This window comes from Peromyscus maniculatus, chromosome 7, assembly GCF_049852395.1.
Source record: "Peromyscus maniculatus bairdii isolate BWxNUB_F1_BW_parent chromosome 7, HU_Pman_BW_mat_3.1, whole genome shotgun sequence".
NCBI lineage: Eukaryota > Metazoa > Chordata > Mammalia > Rodentia > Cricetidae > Peromyscus > Peromyscus maniculatus.
This window is the reverse complement of record NC_134858.1, coordinates 14,948,706-14,969,414: the sequence shown is the minus strand read 5'-3', so window position 1 is coordinate 14,969,414 and position 20,709 is coordinate 14,948,706. Positions and strand designations below refer to the sequence as shown.

Sequence of the window (20,709 nt, the reverse complement as noted above, 5' to 3'; positions counted from 1 at the left end):
GGAGGTACATTCTGATGTAGCATTCTTTCATGTCCTCATTTATTTGTTTATTCACTCAAGACTTTGAGTTGAACACCACACCTACCACATGTGAAACAGTCAAACATTAATAGTTGTTAAGAGCCAGGACTGCTGGAGATTAAAATTCAATTCAGACATTGTGGCGAAAAAATATGGAGAAAATGAAATATAATGAATTCTCAGTGAAGGTGGATTTAAGCTTGCCCATGAAAATGATCGGAATTGATGGGGTCTGATGAAGAATAAGTAGGTCAGGAGGAAGGAAGAGCTCAACATTGAGTCATACAGAAAATAGAGGGGAACAGGATTGAATAAGTGTGGTCACAAATTTATGGAGCAATTACAACTCAAAAGGATACAGGAGGGTTAAAGTTGTAGCTCAGTTGGTAGAGAACTTGCCTAGAATTCACAGAGTCCTGAGTTTCTGTCCTTGGCACCATATACACTAAATGTGATCATGCAGATCTATATAATCTCAGTACTTAGGAGGCAGTCAGATCAAAAGTTTAAGAATGCCCTCAGCTGTGTAGTGAGTTTAAAGCTGGCCTAGGAAACAGGAAACCCTGTCTCTCTGCTCTCTGTCTCTCTCTCATACACTCCACACACACATACACACACATGCAAACACACACAAGCACATGTATACATATGCGTGCCTACACACATGTGCATACATACACACACATATATATGCACGCACACACATGCACACACACAAGCACATGCACATGTGTGCATACACACACACACACACACACACACACACACACACACACACACACACACCAGAAAATTTTTAAAAAAGCATGAGTGGAGGAAACAGGTGAGCCATATAACAAAACTCACCTTTTCCCTGCCCAGATCATGCCACCCACATCCCAGGAAAGCAGCACTTTCATAGATATTTCTCTCCCTTTCATCATGTAGAGAAAAAAAATTTAATTGCCTATCTAGAAAGTGTAAACATTTTTACAATTTGTGTTGCATGTCTCTACTTACAGAGCTAACCACAAAAGGGACAGTAAAAGTGGAGACCACTGCCACATCTCTGAAGGCTACTTCCATTGCCACTTCAACCACCAAAATCCCTACTACAACTTCAAGACCCTTGAGTCACCTCAAGACACCAGAGAAAATAGGCAACATAAACACAACAGAGATGATTATCACAGCCTCAGATACTTCCCATGATGTCCTAGGGACAGCAGCATCATTTCCTACAGGCTCTGGAGAAAACACTAGCATGGTCCTCAGGACAAGACCATCATCTTACAGTAAAGAACCAGAGAGCACAGCCCTATTGATCCCCAGTCTTAGGACAGAGACCAGCCCAGATGTTCATACTTTGAACATCTCCTCTGGTGAGTCTGATACAGTCTCATGGGTCACCCATCCTTTAGAGATTACTTCACCTGTTGCCAAGATAACCATGAATATTTCTCAAGGTGAATCTGATTCCATTGTGTCCACAGCCACCACTCCCAGAGGAGAAGTCACTTCAACTTTTCCAACATTAACTGCTTTATCTACTATACCAGATTTGGCAACCTCACTGATTAGCAGACCTGAAGAAAACACCAGTATGTTTATTTCAACTCTTACTGACTCCCTGAGTAAACCAAAGACAACAGCCTCTGGGGTCACCCATCCTGGGATGGAGGTAGATTATTCTATTGCCAGCACTTTTTCTACTGACACATCAGGAATGGCAACCTCACTGGATATTAATTCTGGAGCAGACACCAAGCCAGCTCTCCAAAGTCTGACTGCTGCCCCTGGTGAGTCAGATACAACAGCCTCAGTGGTCATGCACCTTTCACAGAGCAGAATCCCTGTTTCTGAAAATATTCTTGACATTTCCAATGGTGAAACTGCTACTACCACACTCTCAATGGATACTACCCATGGGACAGAAGTCATTCCAATCATTCCAACCACTACTACATCACCTACTATAACAGGATTGAGAACCTCACTGGTCATTAGTTCTCAGACCAGACAGAAAAATACTAGTGCATCAACTATGACTCCTGCTGGTGAACCAGAGTCCACTGACACACTTGCCACTGATCTTGAAGCATGGGAAACCACAGCTATTCTAAATACAACTACTTTGACTGCTATATCAGGAAAGGTAATGGAGTCAACCACTTCACCTTTGATTGCTTTTCCAGATCAACTGTTTAATACAACCTCTTGGATCACCCGGACTGGGACAGAAGTCACTTCAACCATTTCTACTGTGAATATTTCCTCTGGTGAGCCAAATACAACAGTATCGGGGATTACCCATGCTACAGAGACAAGCTTTACTGTTCCTAAGACAGCCCTAACATTTTCACATGGTGGATCATATTTGACATTGTCAACAGCCACAAGTACTGGGGAAGAAGCCAGCTCTGCCCTGCCAACTACAGTGACTGCACCTGGTGTACCAAATACAATGACCTCACTGCTCACTAGTTCTAGAGCAGTGACCAGTACAAGTACTCCATCTTTGACTGTTCCTTTTTCTAAACCAGAAACAACAGCCACATTTGCTACCCATGCTGGATCCCAGATAAGTTCAGCTATTACAATTCCAGCTAATTCTCCTACTTTACCAGGAATGTTGACCTCACTCATAACCAGTTCTGGAACAAAAAGAAGTCTGTCTCCAACTTTGACTGTTTCCACGGGTCAATCAGAGACCACCATTCCTTGGACCATTCATCTTGAGGCAAAGTCCAGTTCAGCTGTCCCAACTTCAGCTGTTTTTCCTGGTGAGCCAGATACAACAATTTCATTAGTCACTCCTGATGAAGCGATCAGCCCTACAGTTCTGAAGACAGCCCCAGGTTTTTCTCACCATGGATTAAATGTTACACCCTCAGTGGCTTCCAGTCTTGGGACAGAAACAAATTTAGCTGGCTCATCTTCTGTTTTTTCACCTGAGGTGTCAGAGGTTCTGACCTCACTGACTACTAGTTTTTCAACAGTAACTAGTGAAAGTACTCCATCTCCGTCTATTTCTGATGACGAGTCAGATACCACAGTATCATTGGTCAGCCACCAGAGGCCCCAGATGAATTTAACCATTGCTATTCTGACTGTCTCCCCTAATGTTCCAGAGATGATGTCACATGCCACTAGTAGTGAAATAAAAACAAATCTATTTCCAACTCAGGTTTCTTTCCCAAGTCAGCCAGAGACCACTGCTTCAGAAGTCAGCCATCCTGGAGATGAAACTAGTTCTGAGGTTCCAACTGGGACTGGAACCCTCAGTGAGCCACATGAAACAGGGTCTTTTGTCAACTATCATTCAAAGGATATTCCAACTCTTCCCAATATAAGGCCAAGTTTTTCTCATATGGATTCAGCCACTTCACCTCCTGTATCCACCACAATTATTGGTCCAGAAGCGAGTTCAGCTGTTCTAACCACAACTATCTTACCTGTTGCCCCTGATATGGTGACTTCACATGTCCCTAGTTCTGGTACAGATCTAAGAACAGCTAAATCAATTCCAATTCTTCATTCTTCTGAACCACGGACCATAGTTTCCCTGGCAACCAATGCAGGGGAAGAAGCAAGTTCAGCCATTTCTACTTCAGGTGTCAGCACTCTAGGTGTAACAGAAGTGAAGACATCACTGGTCTCCAATTCTGGGGCAGAGACACATGCAACCACTCCAATTCCAGCTCTTTCCCCAAGTGAACCAGACACCATAGCCTCATGGGTCACTGACTCTGGCAGAGAAGGCACTTCAGATATTTTAACTCTATCTACTTTACCTGATGGGACAGATGAAACAGAATCATGGGGTCCTCATTCTTCAGAGAATAACCTAACAGTCCTCCCGATAACTCCAGATGTTTCCAATACTGTATCAGGTAGTTTACCCTCAATGGCCACCAGTTCAGAGACAGAAAACAAATCAGATTTTTCAACTTCTACTTTGTCACCTACTGTATCAGAAGTACTGACTTCACTTGTCCCTACTTTTAGGACAGTCACCAGCACCACTATTCCAACTTTGACTCTTTCTTCTGATAAACCAGAGACAGGAGTCTCAATGATCACTCGTACTGGGCTACAGAAAACTTCATCCTTTCCAACTACAACTGCTTCCTCAGATTTACTTGGGATAATGACTTCACTAGTCCCTAGTTCTGAGATATACACCAGTACAATTTCCCCAACAATATCAAGTTATTCACAAGAACTGGAAAAAACAACATCACAAGTAACCCTTTCTGCCATTTCAGAAGATAGTTCTGTTACAACTCTTACTGCTATACCAGGTGAATCAGGTACATCAGCCTCATTTGTTCCCAATCCTGAAGAGATCAGCTCCAGTGTTCCAAGGACAAGCACAAGTTTTCCCCATGTTGAATTTCATACCACACCCCCAACAACTACCACTAATGAACAGGAAGCCAGATCATCTGCTCCAACTATAGATATCTCATCTAGCATTCCAGATTCGATAACCTCAGAAGGCCACACTTCTGGGGAAGGTACAAGAACATCCAAACCAATCCTGACGCCTCAACCTTCTGAGCCACATACCAAAATTTCTCTGATCTCTCATTCTGGGGGAAAAACTAGTTCACCCATGTCTACTGTTGCTGTCTCTCCAGGTGTCTCTACCTCTGAGACAGGAATCCATACCAGAAATTGGACTATTTCCCCAGGTCAACCAAAGACCACAACCTCATGGACCATGAATCCTGGAATAGAAGTGAATTCAAGGGTGCTAACTACAACAATCTCACCTAGTGTTCTAGACATGGTGACCTCAAAATCTGTGAACCAAATGCCTAAATTACAGACCACAATTTCATTGTTAACCGATGCTGGAGAAGAGCTCAGTTCGGCCATGTCTACTCTGACTGTCTCTCCAGGTATAACAGAAGTGACCACATCACTGCTCAATAACTTAAGTACAGAAAACCATGTAACAACTTCAACTCTAACTTCTTCCCCAAGACTACGAGAGACAACAACATCTTGGATCAACAACCCTGAAAAAGAAGCAGCCATTTCAGGGATTCAAACTACAAACTCAATATCTAGTGTTACAGACATGATGACCTCAACCATCCTGAACCACACTCCTGCTAAACCACAGAAGACAGCATCATTGGACACTCATGCTGGGAGACAACACAGTTCAGCCATGAATAGCATGGCAGTCTCACAGGGTATAACAGAAGTGATATCATGGGTCAAGAGCTTGGGCACAGAAAGCCACAGAATGACTTCAAATACAGCTTTATTCCCCATACAACCAGAGGTTATAACACCAGGAGTAACCCATCCTGGAAGAGAAGGTACTTCAGGGGTTCTATCTACAACCATTGAACCTAGTGTGCCAGAAATGATGACCTCACCAACTCTTATTCCTCCTGATCCATATACTAAAGTTACATTGGTCACCAACATTGTGGAACAGTCTAGTTCAGCCATGTCTACAAGGCCTGATCTTCCACATACAACAGACATGATACCATTACTTGTCACTACCTCAGGCACAGAAAGCCATTCAGTGATTTCAACTTTAGCTGTTTCCCAAGATCAACCAGAGACCACAGTCCAATGGGTTACACACCCGGGAAAAGAAGATACTTCAGGGGTTCTAAGTACAATGACCTTACCTCCTGTTCCAGGCAAGATGACCTCAACAATTCTGTCCCAGACTCCTTCTGAAGCACAGACAATAACATCATTGGTCACACATCCTGGTGGACACCTCAATTCATCCATGTCTACTCAGGCTGTCTCTTCAGGGGTAACAGAAATGATGACATCACAGGCCACTACTTCTGGGACAGAGGCACATGGAACCAGTCCAGCTCTCATTGTTTCCCGAGGTCAAACAGAGTCCACAGCCTCATGGACAACACATGCAGAAAGAGAAGACACTTCAGGTATTCTACCTAAGTCCATTTCAACTGGTGTTCCAGATCTTGTTACTTCCACAACTCCTATTCCTTCTGAATCACATTCCACAGTTTCATTTGTCACCCACATTGGTGAACAGCCCAATTCGGCCATGTCTGCTGAGGCTGTCTCTTCAGGTGTAACAGGAATGATACCATCACTGGCCACTAGCTCTGGCACAAAAAACTATTCAACAGCTACAACTCTGGCAGTGTCCACAGATCAACCAGGGACCACAGCCCCATGGGTCACCCAGCCCAGAAAAGAAGGCACTTCAGAGGATCTATCTACAACTGTCCCTGATACCACAGCCCAATTGGTCACCCATCCTGAAAGAGAAGCCACATCACAGGTTCCACCTACTACCATTTTGACTGGTGTTCCAGAAATGATGTCCACAACAACTCTTATTTCAGCTGAACAACAGAGTGCAGTGTCATTAGTCACCCATATTGAGGGACAGTCCAGTTCAACCATGTCTACAAGTCATGTCTCTCCAGATATTACAGAAATGATACCATCAACGGTCACTAGCTCAAGCACAGAAAGTCATTCTATGACTCCAAATCTGGTTGTTTCCCCAGATCAAAGAGGGTCCACAGTCCCATGGGTCATCAATCCTGGAAAAGAACACTTTTCAGGAAATTTATCTGCAACTGTCTCACCTAGTATTCCAGACATGACCTCAACAACTGTGATCCACACTCCTTCTAAACCACAGACCATAACATTGCTCACACATTCTGGAGGATATCCCAGTTCATCCCTGTCTACTCAGGCTGTCTCTTCAGGTGTAAGAGAAATGCCACCATCATTAGTCACTAGCTTGGGAACAGGAAGCTATGTAATTACCTCAACTCTGGATGTTTCCAAAGATCAGCCTGAGACAACAGCTCCGTTGATCACCCATCCGGAAGAAGATGCAACATCAGGGGTTCCACCTACAACAATTTCAACTAGTGTTCCAGAAATGATGTCCACAACTACTCTTATTCCTTCTGAACCATATAACACCATGTCATTCATCACTCACAATGAGGAACAGCCCAGTTCAATATTGTCTACAAGTCCTGTCTCTGTGGGTATTACAGACGTGATACCATCACTGGGCATTAGCTTAAGCACAGAGACCCATTCCATGACTTCAACTCTGGGTGCATCTACAGATCAACTAGGGACCACAGCCCCATTGGACATGTATCCTGGAAAAGAAGGTTCCTCAGGCCATCTATCTATTACCAATTCATCTAGTATTCCAGGCATGATGACCTCAACAATTCTGGCCCAGACTCCTTCTGAAGCACAGACAATAACATCACTGGTCAATCATGCTAATGGACACCTCAGTTCATCCATGTCCACTCAGGCTTTCTCTTCAGGTGTAACAGAAATCATGACATCACCAGCCACTACTCCTTGGACAGAGACACATGAAACCAGTCCAGCTCTACTTGTATCCTCAGGACAAACAGAAACCACAGCCTCAAGGGTGACTTCTGCTAAATGGAAAGATACTTCAGGTGTTCTAACTACTACTATTCCACCTAATGTACCAGACTTTGTTATTTCCACAACTCTTATTCCTACTGAACCACATTCTATAGTTTCATTTGTCACCCATATTGGTGAACAGCCCAATTCAGCCATGTCTACTCTGGCTGCCTCTCCAGGTATAACAGAAATGATAACATCACTGGCCACTAGCTCTGGCACAAAAACCAATTCAACAGCTACAACTCTGGCAGTGTCCACAGGTCAAACAGGGACCACAGGTTCATGGGTCACCCATTCTGAAAAGGCAGACACTTCAGATGTTATAACTACAACCCTCTCACCTAGTGCTCCAGAGAATATAACCTCAACAATTCTGACCCACACTCCTTCTAAAACACAGACCACAATATCAGTGGTTACCCATGCTGAGGCACAACCCAGTTTATCCATGACTACTCCGGCTGTCTCTTCAGGGGTAACAGAAATGATGACATCACAGGCCACTACTTCTGGGACAGAGGCACATGGAACCAGTCCAGCTCTGGTTGTTTCCCCGGGTCAAACAGAGACCACAGCCTCATGGACAACACATGCAGTAAGAGAAGACACGTCAGGTGTTCTACCTAACTCCATTTCAACTGGTGTTCCAGATCTTGTTACTTCCACAATTCCTACTCCTTCTGAATCACATTCCACAGTTTCATTTGTCACCCACATTGGTGAACTGCCCAATTCGGCCATGTCTACTGAGGCTGTCTCTTCAGGTGTAACTGGAATGATACCATCACTGGCCACTAGCTCTAGCACAAAAAACTATTCAACAGCTACAACTCTGGCAGTGTCCACAAATCAACCAGGGACCACAGCCACATGGGTCACCCAGTCTGGAAAAGAAGGCACTTCAGAGGATCTATCTACAACTGTCTCACCTAGTGTTCCAGACATGATGACATCAACAACTGTGATCCACACTCCTTCTGAATCACAAACCTTAACATTGGTCCCCCATGCTGGACGACACCCCAGTTTATTCATGTCTACTCAGGCTGTCTCTTCAAGTGTAACAGAAATGCCATCATCACCAGTAACTAGCTTGGGCACAGGAAGCTATGTAATTACTTCAACTCTGGATGTTTCCAAAGGTCAGCATGAGACTACAGTCCCATTGGTCACCCATCCTGAAAGAGAAGCCACATCAGTTGTCCTATCTTCAACCATCTCACCTAGTATACCAGAAATGATGACATCACCTAGTCTTATTTCTGCTGAACAACACAGCACAGTGTTATTGGTCACCCATGTTGAGGAACAGCCCAGTTCAGCCATGTCTATAAGCCCTGTCTCTCCAGGTGTAACAGAAAGGATACCATTACTTGTCACTACCTCAAACACAGAAGGTCATTCACTGCCTTCAACTCCGTCTGTTTCCCCAGATCAACCTGCAGCCACAGGTTCATGGGTCACCCAACCTTGGAATGAAGGCACTTCAGAGATTCTAAGCACAACTATCTCAAATACTGTTCCAGATATAATGACCTCAACAATTCTGACCCAGACTCCTTCTGAAGCACAGACAATAACATCATTGGTCACTCATCCTGGTAGACACCACAGTTCATCCATGTCTACTCAGGCTGTCTCTTCAGGAATAACAGAAATGATGATATCACAGGCCACTACTTCTGGGACAGAGGCACATGGAACCAGTCCAGCTCTCGTTGTTTCCTCAGGTCAAACAGAGTCCACAGCCTCATCGACAACACATGCAGAAAGAGAAGACACTTCACGTGTTTTACCTACCTCCATTTCAACTGGTGTTCCAGATCTTGTTACTTCCACAATTCCTACTCCTTCTGAATCACATTCCACAGTTTCATTTGTCACCCACATTGGTGAACAGCCCAATTCAGCCATGCCTACTGAGGCTGTCTCTTCAGGTATACCAGAAATGATACCATCATTGGCCACTAGCTCTGGCACAAAAACCAATTCAACAGCTACAACTCTGGCAGTGTCCACAGATCAACCAGGGACCACAGCCCCATCGGTCATCCATTCTGTAAAGGCAGACACTTCAGATGTTATAACTACAACCCTCTCATCTAGTGCTCCAGAGAATATAACCTCAACAATTCTGACCCACAATCCTCCTGAAACACAGACAACAATATCAGTGGTTACCCATGCTGAGACACAACCCAGTTTATTCATGTCTACTGAGGCTTTCCCTTCAGTTATAACAGAAATGATACGATCAGTGGTCCCTAGCTCTGACACAAAGAACTCTTCAACAGCTACAACTCTTAAAGTTTCCACAGATCAACCAGGAATTACAACCCCATTGGTCACCCATCCTGGAAAGGAAGATACTTTAGAGATTTTATCTACAACTCCCTCACCTAGTGTTCCAGACATGATGACCTCAACAACTCTGATCTATGCTCCTTCTGAACCACAGACCATAACTTCATTAGTCACACATCCTGGTGGGCACTTCAGTTCATCCATGTCTACTCAGGCTGTCTCATCAGGTGTAACAGAAATGCCACCATCACTAGTCACCAGCTTGGGCACAGAAAACTATGTAATGACTACAACTCTTGCTGTTTCCAAAGATCACCCTGAGATAACAGCTCCGTTGATCACCCATCCGGAAGAAGATGCAACATCAGGGGTTTCACCTACAACAATTTCAACTAGTGTTCCAGAAATGATGTCCACAACTACTCTTATTCCTTCTGAACCATATAACACCATGTCATTCATCACTCACAATGAGGAACAGCCCAGTTCAATATTGTCTACAAGTCCTGTCTCTGTGGGTATTACAGACGTGATACCATCACTGGGCATTAGCTTAAGCACAGAGACCCATTCCATGACTTCAACTCTGGGTGCATCTACAGATCAACTAGGGACCACAGCCCCATTGGACATGTATCCTGGAGAAGAAGGTTCCTCAGGCCATCTATCTATAACCAATTCATCTAGTATTCCAGGCATGATGACCTCAACAATTCTGGCCCAGACTCCTTCTGAAGCACAGACAATAACATCATTGGTCAATCATGCTAATGGACACCTCAGTTCATCCATGTCCACTCAGGCTTTCTCTTCAGGTGTAACAGAAATCATGACATCACCAGCCACTACTCCTTGGACAGAGACACATGAAACCAGTCCAGCTCTACTTGTATCCTCAGGACAAACAGAAACCACAGCCTCAAGGGTGACTTCTGCTAAATGGAAAGATACTTCAGGTGTTCTAACTACTACTATTTCACCTAATGTTCCAGACCTTGTTATTTCCACAACTCTTATTCCTACTGAACCACATTCTATAGTTTCATTTGTCACCCATATTGGTGAACAGCCCAATTCAGCCATGTCTACTCTGGCTGCCTCTCCAGGTATAACAGAAATGATAACATCACTGGCCACTAGCTCTGGCACAAAAACCAATTCAACAGCTACAACTCTGGCAGTGTCCACAGGTCAAACAGGGACCACAGGTTCATGGGTCACCCATTCTGAAAAGGCAGACACTTCAGATGTTATAACTACAACCCTCTCACCTAGTGCTCCAGAGAATATAACCTCAACAATTCTGACCCACACTCCTTCTAAAACACAGACCACAATATCAGTGGTTACCCATGCTGAGGCACAACCCAGTTTATCCATGACTACTCCGGCTGTCTCTTCAGGGGTAACAGAAATGATGACATCACAGGCCACTACTTCTGGGACAGAGGCACATGGAACCAGTCCAGCTCTGGTTGTTTCCCCGGATCAAACAGAGACCACAGCCTCATGGACAACACATGCAGTAAGAGAAGACACGTCAGGTGTTCTACCTAACTCCATTTCAACTGGTGTTCCAGATCTTGTTACTTCCACAATTCCTACTCCTTCTGAATCACATTCCACAGTTTCATTTGTCACCCACATTGGTGAACTGCCCAATTCGGCCATGTCTACTGAGGCTGTCTCTTCAGGTGTAACTGGAATGATACCATCACTGGCCACTAGCTCTAGCACAAAAAACTATTCAACAGCTACAACTCTGGCAGTGTCCACAAATCAACCAGGGACCACAGCCACATGGGTCACCCAGTCTGGAAAAGAAGGCACTTCAGAGGATCTATCTACAACTGTCTCACCTAGTGTTCCAGACATGATGACATCAACAACTGTGATCCACACTCCTTCTGAATCACAAACCTTAACATTGGTCCCCCATGCTGGAGGACACCCCAGTTTATCCATGTCTACTCAGGCTGTCTCTTCAAGTGTAACAGAAATGCCATCATCACCAGTAACTAGCTTGGGCACAGGAAGCTATGTAATTACTTCAACTCTGGATGTTTCCAAAGGTCAGCATGAGACTACAGCCCCATTGGTCACCCATCCTGAAAGAGAAGCCACATCAGTTGTCCTATCTTCAACCATCTCACCTAGTATACCAGAAATGATGACATCACCTAGTCTTATTTCTGCTGAACAACATAGCACAGTGTTATTGGTCACCCATGTTGAGGAACAGCCCAGTTCAGCCATGTCTATAAGCCCTGTCTCTCCAGGTGTAACAGAAAGGATACCATTACTTGTCACTACCTCAAACACAGAAGGTCATTCACTGCCTTCAACTCCGTCTGTTTCCCCAGATCAACCTGCAGCTACAAGTTCATGGGTCACCCAACCTTGGAATGAAGGCACTTCAGAGATTCTAAGCACAACTATCTCAAATATTGTTCCAGATATAATGACCTCAACAATTCTGACCCAGACTCCTTCTGAAGCACAGACAATAACATCATTGGTCACTCATCCTGATAGACACCACAGTTCATCCATGTCTACTCAGGCTGTCTCTTCAGGGGTAACAGAAATGATGACATCACAAGCCACTACTTCTGGGACAGAGGCACATGGAACCAGTCCAGCTCTCATTGTTTCCCTGGGTCAAACAGAGTCCACAGCCTCATGGACAACACATGCAGAAAGAGAAGACACTTCACGTGTTTTACCTACCTCCATTTCAACTGGTGTTCCAGATCTTGTTACTTCCACAACTCCTACTCCTTCTGAATCACATTCCACAGTTTCATTTGTCACCCACATTGGTGAACAGCCCAATTCAGCCATGTCTACTGAGGCTGTCTCTTCAGGTGTGCCAGAAATGATATCATCATTGGCCACTAGCTCTGGCACAAAAACCAATTCAACAGCTACAACTCTGGCAGTGTCCACAGATCAACCAGGGACCACAGCCCCATGTGTCACCCATTCTGTAAAGGCAGACACTTCAGATGTTATAACTACAACCCTCTCATCTAGTGCTCCAGAGAATATATCCTCAACAATTCTGACCCACAATCCTCCTGAAACACAGACAACAATATCAGTGGTTACCCATGCTGAGGCACAACCCAGTTTATTCATATCTACTGAGGCTCTCTCTTCAGGTATAACAGAAATGATACCATCAGTGGTCCCTAGCTCTGACACAAAAAACTATTTAACAGCTACAACTCTTGAAGTTTCCACAGATCAACCAGGCACTACAGTCCCATTGGTCACCCATCCTGGAAAGGAAGATACTTTGGAGATTCTATCTACAACTCTCTCACCTAGTGTTCCAGACATGATGACCTCAACAACTATGATCCATGCTCCTTCTGAACCACAAACCATAACATCATTAGTCACACATCCTGGTGGGCACTTCAGTTCATCCATGTCTACTCAGGCTGTTTCTTCAGGTATAGCAGAAATGCCACCATCACTAGTCACTAGCTTGGGCACAGAAAGCTATGCAATGAGTACAACTCTGGTGGTTTCGCCAGGTCAAACAGAGACCACAAGCCAATGGCTCACCCATCCTGGAAGAGAAGGCACTTCAGAGGTTCTATTTACAACTATCTTACCTACTGTACCAGAAATGAAGACTTCACCAACTCTTATTCCTTCTGAACCACATACCACAGTTTCATTGGTCACCAACACTGGGGAACAGCCCAGTTCAGCCATGTCTACAAGGCCTGTCTCTTCTGGTATAACAGAAAGAATACCATCACTAGTCACTAGTTCTGGCACAGATATACATCCAATGACTTCAACTCTGGCTGTTTCCCCAGGTCAAACAGAGTCCACAGCCCCATGGGTCACCCATCCTGAAAAAGAAGACACTTCAGGAGTTCTAACATCAACCATCTCACCAAGTGTTCCAGACATGATGGCCTCAACATCTCTGAACCACATTACTTCTGAACCACAGACCATAACATTGGTCACCCATACTTGGGGACATACCAGTTTATCCATGTCTACTCAGGCTGTCTCTCCCCATGTAACAGAAATGATACCATCACTAGTCACTAGCACTGGCATGCCAGAAATGACCTCACCAAATCATATTTCCTCTGAAGCACATGCCACAATTTCTTTTGTCACCCATGTTGAGGGACAGCCCAGTTCAGCTCTATCTACAAGGCCTGTGTCTCCCCATATAACAGAAATAATACCATCACTAGTCACTAGCTCTCACCTAGAAAGGGATTCAGTGTCTTCCACTCCAACTGCTTCTTCAGGTCAACCAGAGACCACAGCCTCTTGGGTCACCCATTCTGTAACTGAAGCTACTTTGAATATTCTAAGGACATCTGCCTCTCCTAGTGTTACAGACATGATGTCCTCCCCAACTCTTTTTTCTTCTGAACCACATACCATGATATCCTTGGTCTCCCATGTTGATGAACAGCCCAGTTCAGCCATGTCTACAAGCCCTGTCTCTCCAGGTATAACAGAAATGATGACATCACCAGTCACTACTTCTGAGACAGAGACACATACAACTACTCCAACTCTGACTGTTTCCTCAAGTCAAACAAGGACCACAGCCTCCTGGGTCACCCATCCTGGAAAAGAAGCAACTTCAATTTCTACTTTGTCTGCTTCACCTGGTGAGCCAAAAAGAACTGAAACATGGCTCATTACTTCTGCCAAGCCCAGTACACCACTCTCCACAACACCTCCCACATTTTCTTATAGTGGATCAAACATCACTTCCTCAGCTTCTGGGGCAGAGACCACTCCAACAATTCCAACGACTCTTTCATCTGGTGTACCATATATGACCACTCGACTGGATGCTGCTTCTCCAACAGACAATAGTATGACTTTTCCTACGTTGAGTACATCAATGTATGAACCAATATCAACAGTCTCCTTAGTTACTCATCCTGCCTCAACCCAACAACCTTCCAGTTTTTCTGATAGCGGTTTAGATGTAACACCCTCAGTTGGCAAGCATCCTGGAATAGAAACCAGTTCATCTGTGCCAACAGTGACTGTCTCTCCTGGGGCACCAGGTGTAATGACCTCACAATTCACTAATTCTGGGCCATCAACCATTATATTTCCAACTACAGTTGTGTCTCCTAGTGAACCAAAAAGCACAACTTCATTAACCAACCACCTCAGTGCAGAAACTAACACAATTCCTGTCTCAACTGGTTTTCTTCCTTTATTGGAAACCACAGCCTCAGTGCCCATTTCACATGGAGAAGATGTTAGTACAACTCTCTTGACTCAGACTGTCTCCCATGGAAAACCAGAGATGACAAATTTTCCCTTGAACTCCTTTGTGACTGAGGGTAGCAGAAGTGACCTGGGTACAACCTTTTCATCTGGTGCTTCTGAAGGAACAACCTCTCTCCCAGTCCTCTCTGGGACCGAGACCAGCACTGCCATTCTAACTGTAACCCCTGCTTTAGCGGGCACCACAGGCTTAGGGGCTTCCATCTCTTCAGCAGAATCCACTCTGACTGTGTCCCCTAGTGTCCCTGGGTTGCCCAGTGCTCCTACAACCAGTAAACCTGGCAATGCAACTTCACAGAGCCTAGAAACCTCAGCATCTGTCACTACAGTTAGACTTCCCAATTTTGTCAGTGATGTAATGACCGTGACACCATCAGAGTCCTCAGCAAGCCCACTCACTGACCTGGAAACTACAAGTGAGACTTCTCATTTAGCGATCACGAGTTCAAGACCCACTGGCTCTAAGACCACAACTACACTACATGCAAGTTCTTATGCCCCTCTGACCACATCTAAAATGTCCACATGGTCCTCTGAGAATGTGACTTCAGGACCAGGTAAGCAGAAGTTTTATTATTGTAGATATACATATATATATAAAATATTATATAGTAATATAATATAAATATTTCCTCTTTGTGTGTTTTAGGTATACAATGCAGTATTGTTAAATGTACAGTGTTATATAACTATCACTTTCAGTTTCCAGATAGTTTTTAGATTCCTGTTCATTACTGGTTTTGTGGGGCTTGAATCTAGGACCTCACTTACTTTGCAAATACTGTGCCACTAAGCTATATCCAAAACCGTCTAAACAATTTTAATCACCCAAAACTGAAATTTTGTACCCATTAAGCAACAATTCCTCATTCTACATTCCTCCCAACCATTAGTAACTGTATTAGTTTCCTTTCTGTGTGCTCTATCTGTTATGCAGCTATTTTACACACAGCTGCTGTGGGTTCAAGACTGCAACAGCCATGGTGTACCTGGAAGACAGACTTCCATAACACACTACTGCTTTCTTTGACTCTTATATTCTGTCTGTACCCTCTTCCGCAATGCTTCCTGAGCCTTAGAATTGATTATTCATTGACTTTTCAATTTATTCATACATTCATTTTCATTAATATTATATGTGCATGTGTATGTGTGCGTGTTTGTATTTGGTATATATACTCAGAGATAAGAAGAGGACATCAGGTACTTTCCTCTGTTACTCTTTATTCCATTGAGGTAAGGTCTTTCACTGAACTTGGAACTAGACTGACAATAAGGAATCCCCAGAGATCCTCCTGTCTTAACCTATATCACAGCTCTGTCTGGTGTTACAAGCACACACTTGGCCAAGCCCAATTTTTCACATGAGTGCAAGGGATTCGAACTCAGGCTCTCATACTTGCACAGCAAACACTCTCACCCACAGATCCCTCTTCATAGACCCAAGAGCTGGGAGCTTTTTATTAAAATTTTAATTGCACTTTTTTCTTCTATTTTTGAGATTATAATATCATTATGTAATTTTCCCTTTCCCTATCCCCCCTCTAAACCCTCCCATACACCCCTACCTTGTTCTTTTTCAAAGGTATGGACTTATTTCATTAATTGGTGTCACATGCACACACACACACACACACACACACACACATACCTAAATATAATCTACTGAGTCTGTGTAATGTATGCATATTTTCAGGACTGATCTTTTGGTTTTTACAACCAATAGTGTGCTCTTCCCTGTTTCACTCTCAGTATTCCATGGTTACCTGTTGTTCTTTGTGTAGGACTGAGGATTTGTGGTCTTTCTCCATCCACTTTAGCATGTCTACTATCGTCCTGGTTCAGCTCATGTTTAGGCAGTGATGTTAGTAAGATATTTTTAGTGTACCTTCTGACATTACTAACAGTCTTACAGCCAACTCCCTGATGCTCTGGCTCTTAAAATTTTTCTGCCTCCTCTTCCTCAATGTTCCCACGCCTTAGGTACTAGGGTGTTTTTTAGATATATCCATTGGAACTGGGCTCCATAACTCTGCATTTTGATTGGTAATTTTTCTTGGAAGTGGTCTATGTCTGTTGCAAATAGAAATTTCCTTCATGAGGGGTGAAGACTACACTTATCGGTGGGTATAAGGATAAATGTTTAGATTGTTGTTGCTAGAGTTTTCTGCCTTGCCCACAGTCAGGACAAATCTTTGTCACCCGCCAGTCCCACAGCTGCTCAGACCCAACCAAGTAAACACAGAGTCTTATATTGCTTACAAACTGTATGGCCGTGGCAGGCTTCTTGCTAACTGTGCTTATAGCTTAAATTAGTCCATTTCCATAAATCTATACCTTGCCACGTGGCTGGTGGCTTACCGGCATCTTCACATGCTGCTGGTCATGGCGGCGGCTGCAGTCAGTCCTTCTGCCTTCCTGTCCTTTTTTTTCTCCTCTCTGTTAGTCCCGCCTATCCTTCCTGCCTAGCCACAGCCGATCAGGTGTTTTTTTTTTTTGTTTTTTTTTTTTTAAAGATTTATTTATTTATTATGTATACAGTGTTCTGCCTGCACATATCCCTGCAGGCCAGAAGAGGGCACCAGATCTCATTACAGATGGTTGTGAGCCACCATGTGGTTGCTGGGAATTGAACTCAAGACCTTTGGAAGAACAAGCAGTGCTCTTAACTTCTGAGCCATTTCTCCAGCCCCCCAGGTTTTATTTATTGATCAATCAGAACAACTTGACATACAGACCATCCCCCAGCACAGCCAAGTGCAGACCATCTCAGACACCTGCACTCAGGCCCATGGTCCTAATCATCCTCTATGCGGACCTGCTGGGTAATGCCACAAAGAACCCAAGAAGGGCTCCCGCGGGACATACAGAACATCCCACAGCACTTCCCCTTTTCTTTTTTTTAAAAAGGAAGGTTTTAACTTTTACACATCTTTAAAGCCAGCGTGGTATATTTGGGAATTTGGGCGTAGCTTCTCTTACTACTTCCTGCTGGAGGGGGGCGCAGTATCTTATGGGGATACAAAGAAAATTTTAGGTTCATGGAGTAGTCCGTGAGACTGTATCGTCTGAGCCAGTTGCCTTGAAACGATTCTGGATGTTGGATCATCTGGGCCATGGTGTCATCGGAGACCTTTCAGGGGGTCTTGGCTGGTCAAATCTGATGTATCTTAATCTGGAACAAATCCATAGCCTTTGGCTTTCTGTAGAGACAAAAACAGAGCCTCTTTTCCAAAGCAACATATCCTTACATCTAAATTTTGAAGTCAAAGTACCTTTAAAATATACATTTTGGCATAACTCAACAGCCTTTGCAATCAAATGTTTTTCTTTAGCTACAAATATCAAAGAGAACATAATCCAGATTCTCTGTGTGATAGCCGTCTTTATGTGGCTTATTTTTTATATTACTTTTACTTTCTCTTTAAAGACTTTATTTTTTTAAACTTTCTATTTCTTTATATAACTGTCTATGTTCCTTTTCCTCTCTCTTCCAAGCCTATGTACATTTTTACACACATTGTAAAGCATTTAAAGTCTTGTTCCATCTGAATCTGTCTTATTGCGAACTTATTGCTTTAAACTGTAGCCTTCTAAGCCTGAAACGGCTCTGTGGCTGCTGGCTCCGCCCCCTTCAATTTCCCAACTTGGCGGTGGTACGTTTTCCACCAGCTCTGGGAGCCATCAAGTCTCAGAAATAGTGGGTCTACACTTTTATCCAAGCAGCGTGTAGCCCAGAAACCTCTTTTTTTGTTTTGTACTAGCAAAGGCTAAATCTGCCACGCAGCTTAATGTTCCATTTGCAGAGGCCTCATTTCCGCCTTACTGCAGGTCAAACGCACACGCCAGGAACCCGCGTTTTGCGGCGTCTAGCTGCCCATATGAGACAAGAAGCAGGAACCTGGTTTTGGCTCTGTTTAGAATTGGTTATTAAATATTCTCAGGTTTAAGGTGGAAACTTGAGCCGTTGGGCGCCATTTGTTGCTGGAGGGCTTCTCTCCAGGTTCCCCAAGCCCCGCAGTCCCACAATCCACTTATAAAATAATCACTCAGACACTTATATCACTTATAAACTGTATGGCCGTGGCAGGCTTCTTGCTAACTGTGCTTATAGCTTAAATTAGTCCATTTCCATAAATCTATACCTTGCCACGTGGCTGGTGGCTTACCGGCATCTTCACATGCTGCTGGTCATGGCGGCGGCTGCAGTCAGTCCTTCTGCCTTCCTGTCTTTTTTTTTCTCCTCTCTGTTAGTCCCGCCTATCCTTCCTGCCTAGCCACAGCCGATCAGGTTTTATTTATTGATCAATCAGAACAACTTGACATACAGACCATCCCCCAGCACAACCAAGTGCAGACCATCTCAGACACCTGCACTCAGGCCCATGGTCCTAATCATCCTCTATGCGGACCTGCTGGGTAATGCCACAAAGAACTCAAGAAGGGCTCCCACAGGACATACAGAACATCCCACAGCAATTGTTGTTTAGAATTATGATGATTTAGTAAAATGGTGGTTGGATGTTTTCCCTGGTAGTGGTTTTCAATATTAGGTTTCCATTACCAAGCATGATTTACCTTTTTGCGCAGGTTGTAAGTCTGAATAGAGAGCTGTTGGTTACCACCAAGGTATTAATGCCACTACTTCCCCCATAAGGCTATAGTGCAATGTAGGTAGTTGTTGCCATAGGCATTAGATCTAGGTAGGACTGTCTGTTGCATTCCTCCTTTGACATCTTTCCCAGTGTCTTCTGGTACCATGAAAACTGGTCTTCAATGGGGAGACATTCAAGTCAGTTCAAGGTCAGGATCTTCTGAACCCTGTGACTGAAGTCCATGGTATCTTCAGCAAACAGGGACATACTTCCACCTCTGGGAGGGAGGGAGTCAACCAAAGGAAATGGCAACAGTTTGCAATGGAAAATTCTGACCAGTAACTCAGAGGCTACTATGTGTAAAGCTTTCCTTGGATCTGTTTAAATTGTTGACCTCCTCTTTACACATAGAATGAATCACGCAAAAGATAAAATATCAGGATTCAAAAATGAAGACCATCTGGACAAAATGAGCAAGGAGTAGAAAAACAAACAAACAAATAAGCAATAGAAAAAGGACAGAAAGGGAATAAAGGACACCATGAAAACACTAAACCTTTGAATTACTGGGAGAAAAATCCCAAGTCAATGTCATAGAAATCTCCAACAAGATCATAGAGGGGAAAAAAGGTTTTCTTTGAGTTTTCTAGTTGAATCATTGGGTTTTTCAACTCCATCTTCATTTCAGTTTGAGTCTTCTTCAATGTTTCTATCTTCTTATTGAGTTATATTTCCATGAACTGGATTGTCTTCTTCATGTCTTGGGCATTAGTCAAGTGTTTAGTCTCCTAATTACTTTCTCCTTAATTTAATTAAAATGCTTCTTTGTGTCTTTTTAAAACTCTTTGAATTCTTTGATGAATTTTACGATTTTTCTTTTAAGTTGAGTATCCTGGAGTTCTTTTGGGTAATTTTCATTGGCAAACATTTATACAAGACTATTTTGGAGAGGGAGAGAATATACTGGTTTGTTCTTTTATATTGTTTGTATTTTGTCATGAGCTCTAGGCATGTGTACTTCTTTTGTTAGTTCTAAGTACGATATGGATAGAGAAGGCCAGAATAGAAAGGA

General features: G+C 43.6%; 1 protein-coding gene across 1 annotated transcript in view; it reads left to right on the top strand.

Moving 5' to 3' along the window:
• Positions 1 to 20,709, top strand: part of Muc16 (mucin 16, cell surface associated) — a 188,035-nt gene that overhangs the window by 10,340 nt on the left and 156,986 nt on the right. Inside the window, exon 3 of the mRNA XM_076575603.1 lies at positions 1,023 to 15,599. Coding sequence (XP_076431718.1) covers positions 1,023 to 15,599 — 14,577 coding nt within the window. The remainder of the gene's footprint in view (positions 1 to 1,022; positions 15,600 to 20,709) is intronic.